Source organism: Vicugna pacos, chromosome 26 (assembly GCF_048564905.1).
Source record: "Vicugna pacos chromosome 26, VicPac4, whole genome shotgun sequence".
NCBI lineage: Eukaryota > Metazoa > Chordata > Mammalia > Artiodactyla > Camelidae > Vicugna > Vicugna pacos.
In genome coordinates this window covers 28814196-28837722 of record NC_133012.1, presented here as the reverse complement: position 1 = coordinate 28837722, position 23527 = coordinate 28814196, and the positions used below count along the sequence as shown (strand labels likewise).

Sequence of the window (23527 nt, the reverse complement as noted above, 5' to 3'; positions counted from 1 at the left end):
GGCTTGTCAGATTCTGGTCGGTTTTGAAGGTGGAGCTGAGGAGATTTGCTGACAGATCAGACACTGCGAATGTGAGGGAGGGCGGAACTGGTTTTGTCCCGAGCGGGTGGGAGCAGGAGGCTCAGGCAGGGAGGCCGAGGTGGCCTTCACAGTGGAGCTGGTGACACTCGTTTGTGAGAACATTTACTATCTGCTTTCTCAGCGTGTTTCAGATACGCAGTCCAGCATCACTGACTGTAGTCACCACAAGTACATCACATCCCAGGACTTAGGAGTTTGTAACTGGAAGTTTGCACATTGTGTCCATCTTCATCCGTTTTGTACATGCCCCACCCTACTTCTGGCAACCACCAGTCTGCTCTCTGTATCTATGAACTTGTTTTGTTTTTTAAGCTTCCACACAGAAGTGAGGCATACGTATTTGTCTGTCTCTTTTTGACTTATTGCCTTAGCTTAGTGCCTGCAGGGTCCATCCCTGTTGTTGAGAATGGCTGGATTTCCTTCTTTCTCATGGTTGAGTAATATTCCATGGTGACTGTGTGTGTGTGTGTGTGTGTGTGTGTGTGAATCACATCTTTCTCCATTCATCAGTCAGTGGACACTTGGGCTGTTTCCATGTCTTGGCTGTTGTGAATGATGCTGTGATGAATGGAGGTGGTGCACATATCTTTCTGATACCCTGTTTGGATAAATATCCAGACAAGGGATGGCTGGATATGATGGCAATTCTATTTTTAATTTTTTGAGGCACCTCCATACTGTTTTCCACAGCGGCTGCACCAGTTTACCTTCCCACCAACAGTGCAGGAGGTTCCCTTTTCTCCACATCCAACCGACACTTGTTACCTCTCGTCTCTTTGATGACTGCCGTCTGACAGGTGTGAGGTGTTAGCTGATCGTGCATTTGATTTGCATGCCTGATAATTAGACTGAGCATCTTTTCGTGGACCAGTTGACCATTTGAATGTCTTCTTTGGAAACATGTCTATTCATCTCCTTTGCCCATTTAAAAAATCAGAGGAGCTGTTTTTTTTGGCTCTTGAGCTGTATGGATATTTTTTGTATATTTTAGACGTTATCTCCTTACTAGATGGTTTGCAGGTAGGTCCCCCTTCTGCAGGGTGCCTTCTCACGTTGTTGATGGTTTCCTTTGCTGTGCAGAAACTCTTTGGTTTGATGTGGTCCCCTTGTTTATTTTTGCTTTTGTTACCTTTGCTTTTGGTGTCAAATCCAAAAATGCATCACTGAGACCGATGTCAGGGACTTGACCACCTGTATTTTCTTCTAGGAGATGTGTGGTTTCAGGTCTTACATTCAGTCTCTAATGTTTAATCCATTTTGAGTTAATTTTTGTTTACAGTGTAAATAGTGGTCCAGTTTCTTTCTTTTGCACGTAGCTATCCAGTGTTCTCTCCACTCTTCGGCGAAGAGACCATCCTTGTCTTATTGTGTATCCTGCCTCCTTTCTTGTAGGTTAATTGGCCATGTGAAGTGTGGGTCTGTGTCTGGTTTCTCTGTCCTGTTCCGTTGGTCTGTGTGTCTGTTTGTGCCAGTGCCACACTGTTCTGATTACCGTGGCTTTGTAACACAGTCTGAGACCAGGAAGTGTGATGCCTGCGGCTTTGTTCTTTCTCAGGATTACTTTGACTATTTGGGGTCTTTCGTGTTTCTATACACATTTTAGGGTTGTTTGTTGTATTTTGGTGAAAAAAGCCATTGAAATTTTGATAGGTATTGCACTGAATTTTTGTACTGCTTTGGGTAGCATAGGCATTTTAACAGTATTAATTCTTCAAATCCGTGAGCACGGAAAATCTTTCCATTTACGTGTGTCTCCATTTTCTTTCATTAATGTCTTGTAGTTTTCAGCGTGTAGGTCTTTTATCTCCTTATTAAAATTTTTCCCAGATTTTTTCTTTGTGATGCAGTTGTAAATGCGGTTAGTTTCTTAATTTCTCTTTCTGATCGTTCATTATTAGCGTATAGAAATGCAGAAGGTTTTTGTATATTGATTTTGTATCTTGCAATGTTACTGACATTGTTCATTCTAACAATTTTTTGGTGGAATCTTTAGGGTTTCCTGTATGTAATATTGTGTCATCTGCAAAGAGTGACAATGTTACTTCTTCCTTTTGGTTTGGATGCTTTTTATTTCTTCTTCTTGTCTGATTGCTCTGGATAGCACTTCCAATACTATTTTGAATGAAAGTAGTGAGAGTGGGCATCCTTGTCTTGTTCCTGATCTTAGAGGAAAGGCTTTCAGCTTCCCCTTCTTGAGGACGGTGTTGTCTGTGGGTTTGTCTAGGTGGCTTTTATGTGAGGTACAGTCCCTCTGTACTCACTGTATTGAGAGTTTTTATCAGATGCTTTTCCTGAGTCTGTTGAAGCGGTCCTACGACTTTTACCTTCGTTGTTTTAATGTGGTGTACCACACCGATGGATTTGTGGATGTTGAGCCATCCTTGCGTCCCTGGGATAAATCCTTTTAATGTAGTGCTGAATTTGGTTTGCCAGTATTTTGTTGAGGATTTTTTCAATCTGTGTTCCTCAGGGATATTGGCCTGTCATTTTCTTCCCGCTGGCATCTCTGGCATCTTTGTATTCTGCAGCTTTACTGAGCTTTAGTGGATACGTGCGGAACATTCCATCCAAAAGTAGCAGAGTGGACGTTCTTGTAAAGTACACGGGGAGCATTGTCCAAGATAGATCACAAGTTCGGTGACAAAACGAGTCTTGATAAATTTAAGAAGGTTGAAGTCGTATCAAGCACGTTTGCCTCCCACAATGGGGTGAAACCACAAGTCAAGCATAGACAGAAGACGGGGAAATTCGTGGACGGCGCCCATCCCTGCCACGTGGCTGCTGCCGCCGCACTCTCCATGCATCTCTTGTGCCGCCCCCTCCCTGTTTCCACCGTCATCGGGGCCACGAGCCTCGGCTCCTGCCCAATATCATCCTGGGGCAGCCTCCCTCTACCTGGCCCTCCTCCCTGATGCCCTGTCCACCTGATGCCACTATGACCTTTCAAAAAGGCGACTGTGGCCACAGCAGTCCCCTGATCAGACACCTTCTGTGGATGCTCTCTGAGCCTGGACAGGCCCCCATAGCAGGCTGGCCGCCTCTCCCTGCCCTTCCCTCCATCTTCCTCAGGAAGGCGCTCTCTGCTCCTGCGCTGGGGCTGTGCTCCGGCTTGGTCCTCCTTCCTCCTGTCCTCGGGGTGTCTCACCCCCCTGCAGCAGGGATGGCCGTCCTCAGGGTGCCTCACTGCCCTGCAGCAGGGACGGCCGTGAGGGAGAGGTGATTGCGGGTGCTGTCTGGACATGTGATGAAAAGCTCCACTGAACTTCCGGGGGACAGTGGCTTCGTCTGCAGCGACTGGTGTAATTAAGCATCGCATGGCACTCTTCGTTCTCTGTGGAACATTTAGCTCGTTTCCCATAAATGAAGGGAACTCCTGCTGGGACTGAGCCCCTGGGCGGGGCCTCATTGTGGGGCACCCTTGACCTTGCACCATGGGTGCAGCGAATGGCCCTGCAAGGAACGCCCAGGGATGGACTTCAGCCCCAGGGGTTCTCCCAAGTTGCTTCCACTCCTGAGGCTGGTTGTCCTCATGCATGAGGATGAGTTTTGGAAGTTGGAACTTGCTTTATGCGAGAAGTTGCTGGGCATCTGGGGCCCCGGTGGAGGGGTGTCTCCTGCTTTCTCCCCTCCTCACTGCCTCCCTCCTCTGGTTACTTGGGGTGAGGACTCTGCTCGGTGTCCTTGGTCTGGGCCAGAACCGCCCTTTGCTGGTGTGCTCTGTGCCTGTCCTTGGATGGGGCACGTGTGATGTGGGAAGTGACAGGGAGACCTGGACAGACTGGGTGTCGGGGGGCAGGCTCTCTGGCTCTGCTGGGAGGTCCTGACGCGGAAGTGGCACCTGACGCAGTGCTGGGCAGCGTGTGCCAGGAGCAGACCACGGGACCCTGACTTCCAGGCCTGAGACCCGGAGGCAGGTCACGTGTGTCACCTTCCTGGGAAGCTCCCGTCTCAGGAAGGCAGTGTCCTGGGGATGCGGATGTGGGATGGAAAGTGTCCCTGAGCCTTGTGGTCTGCTTGAAACTCTTACGGGGTCGCGCACACAGACCGAGGTGCCCAGGCCTGGGTTCCAGTCCTGACTGTGCCACGTGGGCACGAGGGGCGTGCCCGTCGTTCTGCACAGGGGGGACCACCAGGACGGCCGTGCAGCAGTCTGGGTAGCCGTCCGGGTAGCTGTCCTGGCCCCTGGGCTCTGAGGGTGAGTTCTGGTTCTTTGATGTGGACGGTGCTTCTGCAGAGCTCGCCTTTCTCAGCAAAGTTTGCTTCCCGCCCCTTTTCTGGTGCAAACACTCCTGAACAGGGCACTTGGTCCACGGGACATTTTCCACGGAGCCAGGGAACCTGCCTTCTCACGACTTAGCTAGTGTCTCACTCGCTCTCAGACCCGGGTTTTCTGATCACGTTAAGGAAACAGGAGGGCAGAGGAGAGAGGAAACAAGGCGGGCCTGCAGAGGTCTGGCCCAGGCCCGAGGGCTTAAGAAAACAGCACATCCGTAATCCCCAGAAATTCGTTCTTCACTCAAAGCTGATGAAGATTAAGCTGAAGGAAGAAGAAATGCTGGGCTTCCGTCTTCGTTCGCCGCTCTGAGCACGTGCGAGAGGAAGCGGAGAGTTGAGGGCGTCGGGGCTGGAGGGGTCTGGCCAGTGAACCCCAGGTGCATGAGTTAACTCCTGGCGCGGGTCCGGGTGGCGTCTTGCTCTGGGAGCTCTGTGCCGCGCTCTGCCCTGAGCCTTATTTTAAGGTTTACAGCCTTTCCACTATTAGGTGGCAGTTCTTCAATTGCAGCTGTGAATGAAGTCCAGCCTCTTTCCTCAGGTGGTCGGTGGGCGTCCCCCCACTCACCCCTGATGGCGTGTCTCATCCTCACAGGGTCCTGGCTCCTCTGAGGCCCAGGAGCCAGGTGGACGGCGGCGACATGGACCAGCCAGGACCGCCCACTCCCACGGCAGAAGGTAACGGCGGGTCACGGCGGATGGGGGCTCTTTCCTGGGACCCCAGGCTCTGGGAATCACTGAGTTGCTGCGGCTGGGTTGGGGCATGGGGTGGGCACTCCTGGGGATGGGGGATCTGGGCAGACGCTGAGGGGGAGCCCTGGTGCCCTGTGCTCTCAGCCTGTGCCCCTCACTTTGGGGGCATCCTGGCTGAGTCCCCTCCTCCCTGCAGTGCACAGGCCAGTATCTAGAGTCCCGTATGTTTACCTCAACATCAGAAGCCCATCTGGGTTGGGGGAAGGGTGGACGACTTCCTGGTTCAGAGACTAGATTGAGGCCGGACGCAGCTCGCCAAACACGTGTGCCTGTGGCCGACCGGGCACCTGCTGGCTGAGCTGCTCGCAGGTTCCATTCTCCTGCCTCCTCCCTCCCTCCCTCCTTCCCTTCCTGTTTCCTTCCTCCCTCCCTCCCCCCTCCCTCCCTGAGCAAGGATGTGGAAAGGGGGGTGCACATTGAAGTGTCCTGTTGTCCCCTCCCTAGAGCAGGGTCATCACCGGAGATACTGGGGGGAAGCCGCACACACAGCCCACTGGCCTCCCCCTCCAGCAGGGTTTCCCGGTTTCCGGGCACTCCAGCCTGCTCTCACGGCAGCTTCATCCAGTGTGAGTGGCTGGCTCTGGGGTCTCAGGCTAGATCCCGCTGTGATTGTTTTGACTGCAAATGAGGCAGACGGACAAGCACCGGTTTTCATCCCCATCAGAGCGGCGATGCCTGGACAGTGCCTGAAGCGTGTGTCCTCCTGTGGCCGCTGGGGGACGGGCCTGCGTCCCTTCAGCCGCTGTCTGCCTGCTGGACCCGCCTCCTGGGACAGGCTGTGCGCTTGCAGAGCGCGGGGGAGGCCAAGGGCACTGGGCCTGGGAGCGGACTCCCCCGCGGCCGCCCTCCGCCTCTTCCTTCCTGGCATTTCACTCGAATGGGCCGCTGTCGCTTTCCCGTCTCTCAGGGGCAGCAGCTGTGAGCTTGGGTGTTTCCCTCCCCTCCCCTCGGCCCTGGGCAGGATGGGGCGGGGGTCTGCGGGGCCCTGAGGTGCTGGGGGCGTCACAGCTGCTGGGGGAGTTGTGTCCAGGACCGGATGACGTCCAAGCGGCTCAGATCTGGTGGCAGGTGTCTGCCGTCCACAGGGGCCACTCCTGCCCTTCCCTTGTTGCACATGTCCAGGTGCGAGCTGGCCAGTGTCCACTCGGCCTTCCAGTCACGCCCCTGGTTCTGCAGAGATGCCTGTCCACCCGGCCTGCGCTCCCAGAGGCACCTCTGTGCTCAGTCTCGGCGAGGAGAGGGCGCGGCCCAGCAGCACCGAGCCCTGGCGGGTAGGCCGGCGGGCACGGGGTTCACGGCCGGACACCTGTCAGGGGAGACGGGGCCAGGCCTGTGCCAGGCTCGGGAGGCCGCGTCCCCGATCAGCTGCAGCGATGAGACCATGTGCCAGGGGCCGGGGCGCCTACCGGGGTGGAGGCCATCCGGCTGCTTGTGGTGATGGTGGCTTCACAGAGCACCCGGCCATGCACCTGACATTTACACAGTTTCTGTGTGTCACTCACACCTCAGTAGAGACAGAAAAGAACAGGTGAACGAGGGGCCCCACAGAGGGGACTGGAGGCGCGTCGAGGGTCCGGGCAGAGTTCATCGCGTTTCCCGCAAGTGGGCTCCGTCCTCTCTGCCCTGCAGGCTGCTTGCCGACCCCCACCCTGTCCTGCTTGCACACCAAGTGCTCCTCCGACCCAGATTCATGAGCGAGTCTGACCAGCAGGGCCTGTCGCTCACTTCTGGGGTGCAGCCAGTCCTGCCAGGCCCTCCACAGGTGACACCCCGACCCTGTCCCCAGACAGGGCCCCTCTTCGCTGGGATCTGACTCAGGGCTGGAGGAGGTGGGACCTTCTTCCTGGACCACTGTTCATGGTCCGCCGGGAACGCTTCCCCCGGGGGCCTGGGAGGACCCTGCAAGTGTGGGGGAGCCGAGGGTGCAGGTGCAGGGCTGTCTCCGGCTCCCCGGGCCGGTGGCCGTCTCCTGGCTGAGAGCCCAGCGCACAGCTTCTGACTTTGGTGCAGAGTCAGGCCACAAGTCAAACGTGTCAGTGCCACGTCTCACGTGCGATGGCACTCGGATGCTTGCGTGGTTTTCTGGGTAATTAACGCTTGTGCCCTCAGTGGCAGGGTCACGGCCTGGCGCGTTTTTTGATGATTCAGAGGTGCTTTAATTATAATTTCCCTCATTATTAAACTGAAACTGTCCCCTTACAAACGCCGTGGCGAAGGGGCTGGAAGTCACCGAGGTCGCTCCTCCCAGCGCCACTGGGACATCTTGGCACTTACATTTTGATTGGTTCTCTGGGTTTTCCTCGAGTTTCTACTCCGTGTGATCGCCACCGTTTGATGTTCGTTTTCACATTGTTGACTGTGCGTCTCCATGTCGCGTATTTTCCACGTCCCTGGGAGTTTTCCCGGCTGTCATTTCTGATGGCTGCATAGTGTTCTGTCCGCAGTGTTGCTGCAGGTGTGGGTGGGCTGTCCCGTGTCCATCTGTCACCTGTGCCTGCTCTAGGAGCTTCCTGGTGACAAGTCAAACCGTCAGGGTAGAGCGGGATCTGGGCGCAGGTTGTGCGGCAGAGGACCCTGCGGGGTTTGAGGGCTCCGCACACGCGGCGCAGGAGCTGGTGATGGGCGCAGGCATGTGTCTCTCCAGCATCAGCCCCACCCCTGGGGACAGCGGAGCAGGCGCAGCCCTGTCCCCGCGCTTCGGGTGGTGACTGGAGGGGTCACGTCGGGCAGGCGCGCAGAGGCGTGGCCAGCGGAGGCCCTCAGCGCCTCGGCGTAGGAGGGGCTCTGGGATGTGGACGTCGGGTGGGAAGGTGCTCCCGGGTCTCTCAGGATGCACAGGCCGCAGGTTGAGGTTTTAACGTCGCCACCAGCTAAGCCTCCCCGTGACTGACGGCAGAACTGGACGGCGAGTCGTGCCGGAGCCTGGTGGCTTGCCGCGGGCTCAGGCGGAAGCAGAGCAGCGGGCGGTGCGAGGGGGGCAGGCCTGTGAGGGCGTGGTTGCTGGGGACCCTGCCGTTCCAGCTGCAGCCGCGGTGACGCGCGGGCTGAGCTGGCCGTGAATGGAACCTTGTTGGTGGGGCTGTTCGCGGCCTGCGGCTCCTTGCAGTGCTTCCTTTTCGTAACAGTAAAGGGAATTGCAAAGCAAGGAGCCTCCACTTGAAACAGAGAAGCATAGCGCGGATGAAGCGTTCACGCCCTGATCCGCTGTGGTCTCACGAGCCCCCCACAGTGCGCGCTGCTTTTATCTCCAAACTTGAGAGCGACTCTTCTTGACTCTTCTTTCATTTCTTTAATGTGTTATTTTGTGACACGTCTGTAAAGGCTGTTGATGGGTCTGTAGCCGTCCTGGGGGGCTGTCTGTGCTCAGAGGAGGGATGACCTGATGGGGCAACCTCCCCTCATCCGCTTCACCCTCTGTCTTGAGCCCTGCAGCCGGCGTGCTCCCCCGGAGGACGGAGGACCAGAGCCAGGCTGTGCTCACTGCCTGTCGTCTGGGAGGGTAGATGGGGATGGGGACAGGGAGGGAGGGGGCGGGGGCGGGGGAGGACCGGCTCGGTTTGGGGTGAGCTGCATCAGGGCTCCTCTAGTTGCTAGGTGTGTGTCTGCAGCTCTGGGGGGCCTGGGTTTAGACTTTGTTTGGGCCTCACGTGGATGAGGACGGGCGTGGGCATGCCTGGCCCCTGGGAGAGGGTCAGGACTGGAACTGACTTTACAGGGGGTGGGCAGAGTGAAGGGGCCCGTCAAGAGGACAGTCTGCTGTGGAGGCCGTAAGAAACACCGCGGCCAGGGGGCTTAAACCACAGACGTCCGGTCCCTCCCAGTCCCGGAGGCTGGATGACCGAGATGACGCTGTTGCAGGCTGGTTCCTGAGACCTCTCTCCTCGGTGGTAGACGGCCGTCTTGTCCCATGTCCTCACGTGGTCGTCCCCCTGGGCATGTCCGCATCCTCACCTCCTCTTCTTGTAAGGACCCCAGTCCTATGGGATCAGGACCCACCCTAAGAGCCTCATTTCACCTTTACCACCTCTTTAAAGGCCCTGCCTCCAGATACATCGTGTTCTGAGGTCCAGTGTATGAATCTGGGGACACAGTCTAGCCGCACAGGGACTGAAAGAGTCTGCCAACCGGTGGGAGGGAGTCGGGAGCATGCTGTGATGGTGCTGCCCCAGGAGGGTGGTTCCAGGAGGGGTCGTGAGAGCTCCTGGGGCTCCCGGCCTGGGCAGGGGGCGCGTTTGCAGCCCAGATGCCAGCCGTGGCTTGCGGGGCACAGAGGTTGGTGCTTGCGGCTCTGACTCTGGGCTGCTCCGCGTGTGGCCGTTGTGTCCTGGATCCCCATCCTGGGTGGGGTCTGTCCCTCCACACCACACTCCTGGCCTGGCTCCCAGACCAAGGGGGCCTGCACCTCGTCTGTTTGGTACCCCTCGAACCCCAGAACCCCCGGCCGTGCTTGGCCACCTCCATCTCTTCTGTGCGTGGAATTGGGAGCCAGGTGTTTCAGAGAGGTGTCCTCCTCCGAGTCGCCCAGCCTGCCGATGACCGCTGAGTCCCATGTGCGCGGAAGCTTTCCATTTGGAGTGTCATTTGTCATTACAGATGCCCGGGGGGGCTGTGTCCTTGCCTCTCCCCGGCTTGAGTGTGGAAGCCTCGTCATCTCTGTCCTGTCAACTTGTGACCCCTGTGTGTCTCTGTGTCCCCCCCCCTTTCTCACAGGGACATGGTCATGCTGGATTGGGGCCCACCTGCTCCGTCCACGATGACTTCACCTGGAGTCCCTCTGCCCGGGAGGTATTCCTGGAGGTGGTCACCTTCAGATGGTAAACAGCCAGTGTAAACCAAACACCTTACGATTTTGTATGCTCTTTGTCTCAGGGATTCTGTCACTGAATATTCATCTTAAGGAAATAATCAGAGATCTTTACGTTAGTTGACTGTAAGAATATTTGTGAAGAAACAGCCCCAACGTCTTACACTAGAAAAATTGCTCAGATTACGACGCTCACACAGTGCGATACTGTGAAACCATTAAAATCACTTTGTTGAAGATCAGTCAGTAATGTGGGAAAAAGTTCCTGACATGCTAAGTTAACGTAAGTCTTTTTGAAAAACTGGGGTCTCTTCATGCTCGTCTGCTGGGAGGTAACAGACGCTGGTGAGGATGTGGAGAAACTGGAACCTTGTGCACGGCTGGTGGGGATGTAAATTGGTGCAGCTACTGTGGAGAGCAGCATGGAGGTTCCTCAAAAAAAAAAAAACAAACAAAACTACCATGCGATCCAGCAGCCCCACTTCTGGGAATATTACGCCCGGAAGACTTGAAAGCAGGGCCTCAAACAGACACTAGCGCCCCCGCGTCCACCGCAGCGTTGTTCGCAGTAGCCGAGGAGGAAGCAGCCCAGGTGTCCGTCAGCAGTGGATGTTTGAGGAATGGTGGTCTGGACACAGCGGAACATCACGCAGCCTTGAGAAGGAGGGAGACACTCACTGCAGGGGTGGCCTCGAGGACATCGTGCTCAGTGAGAGGAACCCACATGAAGGACAAGTCCCGTCTGATCCCGCTCACGCGGGCCCCTGGAGGAGTCAAGTTCTTAGACGGAAAGTAGGTGGGGGGGGGGGCGAGGGGTCAGGAAGTTAGCATGTAACGGGGCAGAGTCCCAGTCTGGGAGGCTGGGCAGGTTCCAGAGACGGACGTGGTGATGGGCGCACAGCAGTGCGAATGTGTTCGTGTCACTGACCTCTGCTTCAGGATGGTCGAGACGGGGGATTTGAAGTTATGTGTATTTTGCCACAGTTTAAAAAAAGACCTCGGTTTTGATCATTTCATTGCTCCCTTCACACGCACGCACACACAAGTGCGGTCTCTGGACCTACTGCAAGCGATTGGCACTTTCTTTGTGCTTTTCTACATTTTACAGATTTTCTGCAATGAGTATATGTTGTCTGCTTCAGGTTGCAGGACGTGTTTCTACCTGACACTCTAATTTTTTGGAGCATATTAACCCTTTGACATTCACATCTAATTACAATATGAAACTCAGCCACTTACTAGAAGTGAGAAGAGAAATTTGTTCTGTAATCTTCGATTTCAGCCTAACCCAGCAGAGTGATCCCAACAGGGCGGAGGATGCTGGAACTGGGGAGGCTGGATCCTCTCCTGTCGACTTGGGTGCTTCCTAACCAGCTCCAACTATGTTTCAAGCAACAAGGAAGGAATATATATTTCAGAAGGATTTTGGGGCGGGGGCTGAATCATTAAGTACTCAGTTTACTCACAGGAGTAAAGCTGGCGAACACAGCTGAGAGATAAATCTCTTTAACAGAAAAATAAAAATTTCCAGAACATTTTCTAAATGCAGTTACCGTCTCCTTAAGTTCACATTTGCCAAATAAATATGACAGGAGAATAATGCTAATTTAGTGCCCTTACAGAAATGGTGGGGAAAAAGCTTACGTTTTCACTTAGCAACGTGACAGAGCTTTCCCGGCACGGCCAGATTCCTGAGAGCACTGACTCAGAGCCACGAGCCAGGCTTTTCTTTGGTCAGCCCCCTTGCTCGGGAAGCACATCTTACAACTGCCCAGCTTCGGGCATTAGAATACACCCGGAAGTGAATTTATGAAAGTTGTTCTAAAAAAACGCTTTACAGTGTCTCGCACTAAATGGGCTATAAGACACCTGGGAGGGGACGGAGCGAAACACGAGCCCAGGACATGAGACACAGGTGCTCCCGGCACTGCCTTCACCTGTTTCTTTTTAAAACAAAATATTTGCAAGTATAGTCTATTTAGTGTTTCTATGTGTAATACACACAAAACTCAGGTAGGCATAGAGGGTTTTAATGCCATATCAGATTTTAATTCCAGCTTATGCATTTTTTTCCCTGAAAAAAAATTTTTAAAGTCACCTTCTAGTGATTTGAAATTACAGCTGGTACAGTGTTCTGGTCCTTTAAATTCAACTGACTTTCTTTTTCTTTTAAAATTCTGCACAAGAGATCTTATTATCTGTGATATAAAAGCCCTTCTGTAAGCAAATACTGTATCCGCTCTCTAACTCCCCCCAAAGAGCAGTCCTGGAAAGAGCTCTCACGACCACGTGGACGCAAGGCACCCACACTGTGGGGCTTATGGCAGGGATGGCACGCAGCCGGCTGGGTGACTAGAAGGGATGGAGTCTTTACACTGAGCGCAGGGCCTGCTGAGTTAAACGTCGCTGCTCTCCTGGCTGCTTTAGTTCAAGGTTTTCCGAGTCGATTTTTCCTAACGCGATTCTGAGTCCAGAGTGGAAGCATTTAAGATGTGGGAAGTGCCTTTTTTTTTCTCTTGCCCTCTGCCTTTCTGCCTTTTCTTTCCAGACTGTGAGCTGTGGGTCCTGACCCCAAGGCCTGATGCTGTGCACATTTCCCAGTAGGAAGGCTGGGTGCCGGCCTGGGGGCCTGGCCACCCGTCCTCGACGCTTCTGTGTATGTCCAGGAATATGAAAGTCATTTTACCAGTAACAGGTGGTAACACTGGTTTATGTTACCTTACACTTTAGAAAATGAAGTGAAGTACGACCGTAACAACAACGAGGAGGAGGAGGGGGAGCGGCTGGATTTCGACAATGGGGATGAGGTTCCAGACGCAGACGGACAAGCACCTGGGGCCCCCCAGGCAGATGACGCGGGAGCCGCCGCCCCCACCCCCACCACCGCCACTGACACCGTCTCCGCCACCGGCCCCGCCACTGACACCACCGTCACCGCCACTGACGCTGCCACCACCACTGACACCACTGTCACCACTGCCACCGTCTCCACTGCGGGCTCAGGTCTGTCCTCGGGCTGCCCACCTGTGGCTTGGAACATCCCAGGGGAGGTAGTGTCGGGGGCCTGAGGTCTGTGCCGTTTCTGTGATGCAGTGTGAACTGGAGTGGCTTAAGTTTGGTCGAGATCCTCTTATTGGTCCTATTTTCCATGATTTTCAGTCTTGTCCGTCTACCTTCATATTTATACGTTGGAGGGAACAGGCACTGCCGTGTGTGTGCATGATTACCACGGCTCCTTTCCGTCTTCAGGAGGTGAAAACGGGAGGCCGGGCGCAGACGCGGCCGCGCCGGCAGAACCTCCTAAACTCGTGGTCCCGCCGAGGGTCAACCCCTACTCTGTCATCGACATCACGCCCTTCCAAGAGGACCCGCCCCTGCCCGCAGACGCAGACGCCCAGGAGGAGCCCACGGGCTTGCATGTGCCCAGCGGCTACTTGGTGCCGGTGCCCTGTGGCTACGCCGTCCCCTCCAACCTGCCCCTGCTCCTGCCCGCCTACTGCAGCCCTGTGGTCACGCCCGTCGACCCCACAGGTAGTGCTGCCCCGCCAGGCCCGGCCACACCGCGTGCTCCCGGATTCTCGGGCCTTGGCCACAGGAGCACTGCCAAGGGAAGGGTCACCGTTGTGGTGTCTTGATGCAGCACGTGTTGCTGGAGTGTGTTATATGTCACGTTACCCCTGTCTCCCCAAAACTCACTTGTTGAAACCCAGCCTTCAAGGTGATGGTGTCAGGAGGTGAGGTCATGAGGATGGACTCCCTCCCTGCGTGGGTTTAGTGTCCTGGTGGAAGAGCCCCAGCCCCTCCTCCAGGTGAGGACACAGGGAGAAGACGCCGTCTGTGGACCCGGAGGGGCCTCACCAGACCCTGAGCCTTCTGGCACCTTGGTCCTGGACGTCGGCCCCCCGGCTGCCAGGGCCAGACGTCTGTTGTTCTCCAGCCGCCCGGGCTGTGGTATTTTGTTGGAGCCGCCAGGGCAGACTGAGCTGAGAGTGCAGGCTGACTGCAGCCTGGCTGAGGCCTGTGGGCAGCCACCTTCGCCCACTCAGTCCCGGGACCGGGAGGGCAGCCGGACCTCACGCTGAGGCAGTCCTGACCACTGGGAGTTACACCTGAGGACAGAGGCCCCTCAGCCGCACGGTCACAGTTTGTGTGAAACCTCAGTAAAGGGGCTCTTCCCTTCCCAGCTAGAAACAGTTGAGAAAAAAGAACTTTGTCAGATATCACCAACTTCAGTGCTTCTCCCCTGAGCATCATTTGAGGTTGTCATATAGCCGTGATAGCAGATAAATCACAGCTGTAAATGCCCATGAAAACTTAAGAAACAGGAGATAAGTGTGGTGTTTCTTTTTAATTCTGTCTTGATTTGTTTGGGCACTGTTTTATCTCTGTTTGGTAAGATCTTGGGATGCCACTCTTCCTTGTAATCCTATTTGAATATGGTTTATCTAAAAGCTAAAGACCTTGAATCTACCAGTCGACCATCTTTACAGTAAGATAAGCCTCCCGTTGATAAGGAAAGCATGAAACCGTTTTAAGGATAAAAGGCAGCTTCCTGAACACCCCTTTCAGGTGTAAATCAACAGGAACTTTCTTTGCTGAACTTTCTCTCTTTCCCGGCAGAGACACAGGAAGCAGCGGAAGACAACCAGTTTAACTCCTTAGGTTCTGAGGATCCAGCAAACAGGTACCTTCACTGACTTTATGCAGATGTTTTGAGCCCCTGACCTTTTCCTCAGACGTTGAGTCAGGGATTCTGAGGGGCCCCCGCCCTCCCTCAGCCTCCGACTGCCGGGCCCCTCCCCGCCCCCAGCCTTGTGTCCTCCAGCCCACTGCCCTCTCGCCGGGGACCCCTGGTTGGGTCACCCTGAGCACCAGGACTCCTAAGACGTTAACATTACTCTTTGTGGATAAAGAGAACCTGTGAGTCCACCAGCCTGGTGGAGCTGGTTGATGCGACCCCCGTCTCCCCATTGCAGGTGCTCAGTCTGCTTAACGTGGTGATGGCTCTCAGTCTTGTCGGGGAGAAGGGGTTTTTAATTTTCTCTAGCCCGCCTTTCGTCTAGAATCCTTGAAACTGGTTTGATTGTAGGCCTTTCTTTCATGCTGCTTGCCTTCACAAGTGCTATTTCCACTGCTTGAAGTGCCCAGGAAAATCCCCTCCCCCAGGCAGACTCCTACTCACCCTGCAAAACCCAGCTTAAATGTCTCCTCTCATAAAATTTCCTGCTCCGTGCTTCTAAAGCGGTGCACACACCTTGTTATAATTAACTGCTTTTTGCTCTCACTGTTGTCTCCTGTGTCCCTTTCTGCTACTAGACTGTGAATTCTTCAAAGACAAAGACCAGGTTTTACCAAGTCTTAGAACATCTACCACCTAGCCTGGCAGTGTTCTTGGTGCAGGGTAGGTGCATTTGTTTTTGTTTTTAAGCAGCCGTTTTGAGTCATAATTCACACACCACACTACGTTTCACCCATTTAAAGTGTACCACCCTGTGGTTTTTGGTGTATTGCATTGTTCATTGTTAAACAGTGGTTTAAAAATATACCATACAGTTTGCCACAACCATTTTTAACTGTAGAATTCAGTGACCTCAAATACATTTACGTGTTGTATAACCATCACCACCGTCTCCTTTGGAAACTTTCTCATCATCCTGAACAAAACCCTCCCCACAGTCCAGTAACCCACCGCCAGCGCTGCCCACTCTGACCTCTGCTCCGCCTCTGTCTCTGAATTTGCCTGGTCGAGGGGCCTCCTGCGCCAGAGTCACAGCGTGCTTGCCCTTCATGTCTGGCTTGTTTCATTTGCATCCGTGTTGTAGCACGTGCTGGGTCTCCTTCCTTTTTAAGGCTCGATGATACTCTGCTCTAAGTACAGACCACGTTGTGTGTGCCAGCTCATCTGTCGATGGACTCGTGGGTCATTTCCACCCTAGGCCCCTGTGGGTGATGCTGCTGTGAGCATTGGTGTGCAGGTATCTCAGCTCCCTGGGCTGCATCTGGGAGTAGAATTGCTGGGTCACAGGTCAATCCTGTGTGTAACTTTTTGAGCATCAGCCAGAGTGTTTCTCGGAGGCTGCACGATTTTCCGCTCCCACCAGCTGTGAACGGGTTCCAGTTCCCCTGTGAGCTCACCACACTTGCTTTCCGCCTTGGAAACCCTTGGCCTCCAGCGTGCGCGAGGTGCTGTGTGGTTTTGATTTGCATCCCCTTGCTGACTGAAGGTGGTGAACGCCTGTCTTTTCACGTGCTTCTCGGCCGCTTGAGTGTCTTTCTCGGAGAAACGTTACTCAGATCCCTTAGCCCGTTTCTGAACTGGAGTTTGTGGTTGTTGTTGGGTTGTAGGCGTTCTTTATATAGTCTTGGTGTTAACCCCTCATCAGACACGCGGTTCTGGAACATTTCCTGCCGTTCTGTGGGTTGTCTTCACTCTCTTGATAGTGTCCTTGGATGCACGAAAATTTCTAGTTTTGCTCAAGTTCAGTTTTATCTGTGTTTCCATGTTGTCGCCTGTGCCTCTGGTGTCGTATCCAGGAAGTCATTGACCAACCTCGTGTCCCGAAGCTTTTCTGCTGGTCTTTCTTCTAGGCGTTCACAGCTGTAGCTCTTAAGGCGGGGGACCGTGATCCGTAGTTCTGTTCACGTCCTGTTTGCACGTTGAGCTCCGGCCTGGTTCTGTCCGCGGCTGCGAGTGCTGCGCCGGCGGCTCCGTGACGGCCGCGAAGCTGCCTGCCTGCCCGGTTTTGCTTCGTGTGTTTTGGGGCCCCTTTGATAGTCACGTGCACGTTGATAATTGTCACGTCTTCCTGCTGCGCTGAACCTTTCACGAGTGTGTCATGTCCTCCGCTGTCTTCTGTAACCTGTTTTGGTTTGGGGTCTCCCTCGTCTGATTAGGTGGTACCGGGTCTCGGTGTGGTGGCGTGTGTGGCGCAGGGGAGTGTGTTTATTGTCGCTCGCCGTTTGCCGGCGTTTCCTGAGTGCCTGTCGTGCGCTCGGCACCAGAGTGAAAGCAGCAGGGACACGGTTCTCGCGGTGTCGGCGGGGCAGGGGATGCTCGTTGGTAATCGCGGGCGTGAGTGGCTAGTCCCACGCAGCGGTCACTGTCCTGCGAGGTGGGAGTGTGGCCTCACGAGCGCCGGTAGCAGCAGGGCTGCCCTGGGCTGCAGGATTAGGTCGCGTCACGGCTTCTGAGTAAGCAGGGGTCGAGCGCCTTTTCCTGGAGCACAGATCCAGCCCATTACCCTCTTTGCTTTCACCCTCCTCGGCCGAGTCCGCCGCTCCCACGGCCCCTCCCAGCAGCCCCCCATGCTTCTCTCTCTGCCGAGACGGGCACCTCCCTGACGGTCACCTCCTCCCAGGGGGAGGTGATCTGCGCTCCACCCACGGTGTGGGGTGGGGGGCACCTGCTGGCTCCCCCACATGCAGTGTGGCTGTGGGACCTGCCGGGGCCTCCAGGGCTCCTGGGCTGCCTGTGTCCCCAGCACCACACACGTGGCTGCCAGGTGACCGCGACCACTGATCAGGCTCGGGCGTCCGAGGTATGCAGCCGTGAGGCCCCCGCCCTGTCTTGTTCTTACACCCACTTTGCCGGCCTTTTCACGGCACGAAGTGCACCTCGTGTGAGCGCCGAGGAGGAGCAGCTTGACCGGCGTCTTCTCCCTGGTTCCCACACAGAATTATCGCGCAAACTAGACCTGCCTCTTTCGGAGATTCCACTTCTGTACGTAATTAAAGATGAGTAGATGGAACGTTGTCGCTGGTAATCTAAAGTTTATTGTGAAAAATATACCCATTGAAATGGTGATTTTTTTTTAGAAGAGAAAATATAAAATGAAGTGACACTGGTAACCCTCAAGCGACTTGCAAAAGTGTGAAACTTTTTAAACACACGGGAGCATTGAGGAATAATTTAAAAGACCATTCACGTTTGATTCAGATTTTCTCGTTTTTGGATAACTTTATTTTGATGTAGTTCCCCACTTGAAAAGTGCAGGAACGCTCCTTTCTCAATGTGGTAAAGCTCGGGCTAAGCTCGGGGGGCGTCTGCCCCCAGGCGCCCTCTGGCCCTCGGCTCTTGCCTCTCACCCCGAGCTCTTGCAGGCATTTCACTGCTTTTTAGAACTTCCAGCAAAAACAGTAAAGGAGGGAGACCATCCTCTGCAGACAGTGGCACCTCTGTCCCTTACCCCGAGGTATCGCCTTGTAGTCACGAAACTCGCCGTTAGTGACTTTCCCACGTGCAGGGTTCTCAGAGCTTCTGTGTTTGTCTCCGGGCGGTGCCCTGGCCCAGTCTCTCCTCCTCCCCATCCCGCTTTCCCGCCAAGCGCCCCCGGGACTGCACGCTCGCCAGGTCCGCACCATGCTGCCTGCATGTCCGCAGCATCGTGCTGCTCACAGGCGCCGTGTGGCTGGTGGTCCTACTGTCTCTTCACTCTTCCCCACAAATCACCCCAGCAGCCTCCCTCCCAGGTCCCAACAGTGCGCGGTCCTGTGCCACGGCCCCAAGGCCCTCGCGGGTGAGCATTTATTCATGGCGGCCTGTGTCTCCCCTGCTGACCCGCCACTGCGCCTTGGGGCCCGGCTCTCCCTCGGGTGTCTCCGTCCACAGCCCGGTGTTGCGTGGGGCAACGCGGACCCGCCCCGAGGTCGTGGGAAGCAGGAGGGTCCAGCCTCTTGGAGCAGGGACTGCATTTCTGCCGGTCCTGCAGTGCATGTGCCCACTTGTAAACAGTCATGACCTCGAACTCGCACTCCCGTGAGGCCCCCGGAGGGTGCCTGAGCCGGGTGCAGTGGGCTGGGGGCCTCGATGACGCTGGGGGAGTCTCAGTGTCTGACACTTGTTTGCTGTGTTTTCTTGAAGCGAAGATCCGGCCCACAGGGAGGAGAGCGCGCTCGCCCGGTGGGTTGCAGACCCAGACAACACAGCCTGGATGGAGAGTGAGTACCCGGGCCAGCGTGTGCCGGGCTCTGCGGTGATTCTCTGCCGCACATCAGGGCCGAGACCTGCGGGCTGCGCCGTTTGCCTGCCGGACTGAGCGCGCCTGTGAGGGTGCCCCCGGGCCCCGCGGAGCCCCCGGCTCGTCTCCGGACGTGCCCCTCCCTGACGGCTTCCTCTGGCCCAGGTGCCGGGGCCCGTCAGACATGCGGAGGCTGGGGCAGTAGCAGCTCGCCTCCCCGGGGCCCCCAGTGAGGCGCTTTCTCGTGGTGCCACGTTGCGGGGTGGGGGGCGTTACACCAGCCGACCGACCAGATGGCTCAGCCGGCCTGCTGCACGTGTGGTTTAGAGAGCAGAACTATTTTTAGCTAGGTTTGTTTTTTAAAAAAAATACTGCTTTTTAAATTACCCCCTTCATTATCCACTGGCTCACTGATTCCTGTGAGGTTGTTTTAAATGATTGGCTTACCAGGTGGAACCGCCCTCACTGTCTGCTAATTATTAAACTCTCTCCTGGAACGTTTCCTTCTGGCTTTAATTGTGACATCGTCAGAATGAAGAACTTAGCATCAGTGACGCCTGCTGGGGGCCGTTGGCCCTGGATCGTTGCAGGGTTAAAGCTCCCTCCCACCGGCCCCTCCAGGTTTATTTCCTGAGTGGAATCTGCCAGCTTTCGCCCGTGACTCGGCCTTGCTCTCGGGGTGGCTTACTGGAAGGTGCCCCCTGTGCACCAGCAGCCCCTCACGCGCTCATGGGAGCGGGGACGCTTCCTGGGGTGCAGTTAACACACATTATTGCAGGACGGCGTCTGTGACACGGGAGCTTGGCAGCAGCAGAGTTAGGCTGCTCACCCGGGGAGCGTGGGGACAGGGACGGTGTCTCCACTTCTGGGGAGAGGGAGGCTGTGTGAGCCTCGTTCTGTCTCGTGTTGCTTTGTCACCGGTTCCCTCTGTGGTTTCAGGGTGGGGGGCCTGTGGTTGGGTTGGTTTCCCTGTGAAGCCCGGGGAAAGTGTCTAAATGAATCACAAACCCTGCTGCTCTCCCGCGGGACCGTCTAATGCAGGCACACAGAGCACCCACCCAGGGAGGAGCCCTACTTTTTTTTTTTTTTAAAAAAAGAAAACACATTACAGTTTCCTTGGACACTAATGTCCCGCATAATAGAGTTTGAGAGATTTTGTCCTAAAAGTTCAACGTTTTTCTGCTCGCGCGTGGCTGCCTCTCATCCACGTTGTGCGGCTGGGCACCCGTGTCCCCTCTCAGCCAGACGTGATGTCCCTGGTTAATCCCCGGGCCAGAGCTTGTCCGGTGAGGACTGGTGGTCACGGAGGGCGCTTTGCGGGGAGAGGGGAGGTGAGGCGGCCCCGGGGACAGAGGAGGCGACCTGCTGTTGGGACGTGCGCGGAGGGGCCAGGGTGGGGCGGGCTGGCTGGCTGGCTGTGCTCTCGGACTTGACTGCGGAAATCGTTCCCCATAAGGAAGAGGATAAACATGTTATTCACATGGGATCACCGATAGCAAACTGGGGAGAGAAACCAACGTGAGGGGAGGCCTTTGGTCTGTTTCCACGGGCGGCTGTGAAGCCGTCCCTCTTTTTCGGGCACACCACCTTTGCATTGTTTGTGTGCATTCACTTCACTGGCTTAACAATGTTTATAAAGAGCCATGTGGGGATTTGTGGTTGAACGCGAAACAGTGAAAGAGCTTGGCCTGGAAAGCGGGAAACTCCCTGCTGGTGACGTTTCACAAGTGCTCCGCTCACAGCGCGGAGCTTCCGTCCCAAGAAAAAGTTCTGCCCTAAAAATCTTTCTTCCCCTCTGGTGGGCACCGCCAGCCACCAGCCACCCTTACAGACTGACTTCCTGACCAGTGCCGTGCCGCGTGGCCATGGGCCCGTCTGACGCGGGGCTCGGTCAGTGCTTGAAGTCTCCTTCCTTTCGTTCCAGATCCGGAAGAAGCCATTTACGATGACGTGCCCAGAGAAAACTCAGACTCGGAGCCAGGTTTGCTTTTGTCCAGATCTGAGTCTTACGTGCTCGGTTCGGCAGCCTTTCCCTCTGGGTGTGGACGTGCGCGCGTCTGCGCCCGGCGCCCGCGTGTCGTGCAGGCACGTCTCGTGCGTGTGCAGTGTCTCGTGACTAGACTCCTCTAGAGTTAAAGGCGCGAGTTTTTGGACTGTAGGAGCAGGAATTCACAGCAGGCTGAGGTGCCCGTCGGCGCCGAGGCTCGGGCAGTTCGGACGGCCGGGCACAGCCCACGTGGACGTCTCAGGAGGAGCAGGGGAGAGCGTGGTCAGCGCGGTTTGAAGGGACAGCCGACTTCTCGACGGAGCAGGGCCACGTGCTGAAGGGGACAGTGCCCCAGCCTAGACTCCCACACGCAGCTGAAGTGCTGTCCTTCACGGAGAGGGAGTCAGGGGCAGCGACAGATGGGCTGGAGAGACTGACCTCTCCCTGGCCGTGTTCCATGGGGAAGGACGCTGAGCATGGTGATCGGGCGAGAGCGGTGAGCAGGGACACCGCGCCCTCTGGCCCAGCCTGCAGGGAGCCCTTTCGCCCCAGAGGTGTGAAGCTAAGCACCCCGAGAGACGTGTTAGCAATCACATCCCATAATGTCCCAGCAGACAAGCCGAGGCCCACCTTCACCCCCGAGACCGTCTGTGGGGTCCAGGGCTCCTTAAACGTTGGCTGGGTCGCAGCTGTCGTTTCTGGCAGGACCAGGCCTCAGTCTGCACGTGCCTGGAAGGCCCGTGGCAGGATTCGGTGGCCTTCCACGTTGGAAGCCCCTGGCGGAAGGAAGCTTCCTCAGCGGTTGGAGCGCACGTCCCTAAGATCCACAGGTGACCCACGCGGTTTCCTTGAGTCCTTCCACGAGTGCTCTGGATGCTGCCACGAGCCCAGCGCTGTTCCAGCCTCAGCTGGCGAGTCCTCCCCTCGAGGGCCTCCCGTGGGGGACCAGCCCGTGCGTCTGGGTCTCTTTACAGACAAACCTCCGAGGTCCTTAGATAAGGACGCTCCTGGGGGACATTTAAATACATGTTGCGTGTAAGGTGGGGCCCTGGGCTGGTCTGCATGACCAGGCCTGAGGAGCGTTTTCCAGCAATTCATCCTCCCAGGTCGGCCTTTCCCGGCACAGAAGGGGAGGTCTGGGGTCTCAGAACCAGACGCCACCGGGAGTGGTGCCCCTGCCACAGGTGAGGGCTGCTCTGGGGAGACGCAGCATGTCCCCTGCGCGGGCAGGGCCTTCGTCACAGTGTTTGGTGACAGAAACAGGAGTGCTCGTCACTGACCCTAGAGGACCGAGGTGACCGCACGTCTGAACACAGTCGCAGGCTGTAAGCGCATTAGGCTCTTTTTAGCACAGAAGAGAATTCCCGGGCATCTGCCACGAGCTTCTCATATTCAGACTTCACCGTCTGTCCCTCTGTCCGTCTGTCTGTCCTGTTTATGTTCCATACGTTTGTCTAACTCTTCCCTCGTTGGAAGTTCCCTGTGTGCGGGAGTTTGGTGGCGCTGTGGTGGGTTCTCATGGACCGGGGGTCCTCGGGCTCCGTCGGGCCCGTGGCCCCACTCCCACGGCTCCCGCGGTGCAGGGACGGGCGTGCGCGAGGTGAGAGCTGCAGGGCTGCCTTCTCAGCGGCATCTTGGCGTTTGTGCCCCCAGACGAGATGATTTACGATGACGTGGAGGACGGAGCCGAGGGCGGGGACAGCTCCCTGGAGTGCGGCTGGAGCTCCAGCGAGTTCGAGAGCTACGGGGAGCAGAGCGACTGCGAGAGCAGAGACGGGCCCCCCCGCCCCTTCCTGCGCGGTGGCCACAGGAAGCAGGTGCGTGCGCCGCGTGCGCGCCCCGGTCTGGCGCTCCAGGAAGCGTGGCTTTGGCCCACGGGGTGTTGAGCTGCGTTTAAGAGGGTGTACGTGGTCTGAGGGGAGCGCGGGACACTGGCAGAGGAGAAGACGCTCCTCTTTCATACAGTGTAAGCCTGGCGGGATGGGAGAGCTAAGTTTTACAAACCAAGTTACTCAAGGCCCTAAGCGCTCGCCGTCTTGAATAACCTAAGGCAGTGGCCGTCCCTGAGGGTCTGTCTCGTGCACACAGGACACCCTGGCCCTGCACGCCATGTGCATGGGCCCCACTGCGTTAGCGGGTGCTTTGAACCTCAGCCTTCACACAAATAGGAAGATAGAAAATAGAATATGTCACAAAAGGGTGTTTTAGGACAAAAGCTGCCGGGCTGTCCCAGGTTATCCTTCCTTGAAGGGTGAGGGAGAGAACCTCCTGAGGCGAGGGTCCGGAAGGAGTGTTCCCAGGGCTGGTGGTGTCGGCTGGGGCCATGAGAGCGGCTTTGCCGAGGGCTGTCTTCCCAGGGGCCCGGGCTCGGGGGCGCTCGACGGTCTGTGAAAGGTGGTCTCTGCTGCGGCCCGCACTCCTGTTGGCTTCGTGTGCCTGGCGTGGGGCTGAGGTGCAGGCCCCACGTGGATGGAGGCCGCCAGCCCGACAGGGTCAGCGGGCACCACCCCTCCACCTGCCCGTAGCCCAGGCCGGGCTCCGTGTTCCCGGACGCCGTTTCCACGTCGGTGGCTGACAGGTTGTTACAGGTGCTCGGTGTCCTCTCTTCTGGAATCTTGTTTCATGAAACTCAAGGAGAACCTGCCAGTTCAGGGTAGCCAGCCCAGAGCACCC

The 23527-nt window shown here is 56.2% G+C and overlaps 1 protein-coding gene across 6 annotated transcripts in view; it reads left to right on the top strand.

Annotated features, from left to right (window-relative positions):
- ARHGEF10 (Rho guanine nucleotide exchange factor 10) overlaps positions 1-23527 on the top strand; it is a 71735-nt gene that overhangs the window by 4895 nt on the left and 43313 nt on the right. For all 6 annotated transcript variants that reach the window (XM_072950569.1, XM_072950568.1, XM_072950567.1 and 3 more), the window contains exons 2-8: positions 4949-5031; positions 12641-12913; positions 13160-13441; positions 14531-14594; positions 18771-18847; positions 20792-20848; positions 22508-22671. In XM_072950569.1, the coding sequence (XP_072806670.1) occupies positions 4995-5031; positions 12641-12913; positions 13160-13441; positions 14531-14594; positions 18771-18847; positions 20792-20848; positions 22508-22671 (954 nt within the window). In that variant the 5' untranslated portion in view covers positions 4949-4994. The remainder of the gene's footprint in view (positions 1-4948; positions 5032-12640; positions 12914-13159; positions 13442-14530; positions 14595-18770; positions 18848-20791; positions 20849-22507; positions 22672-23527) is intronic.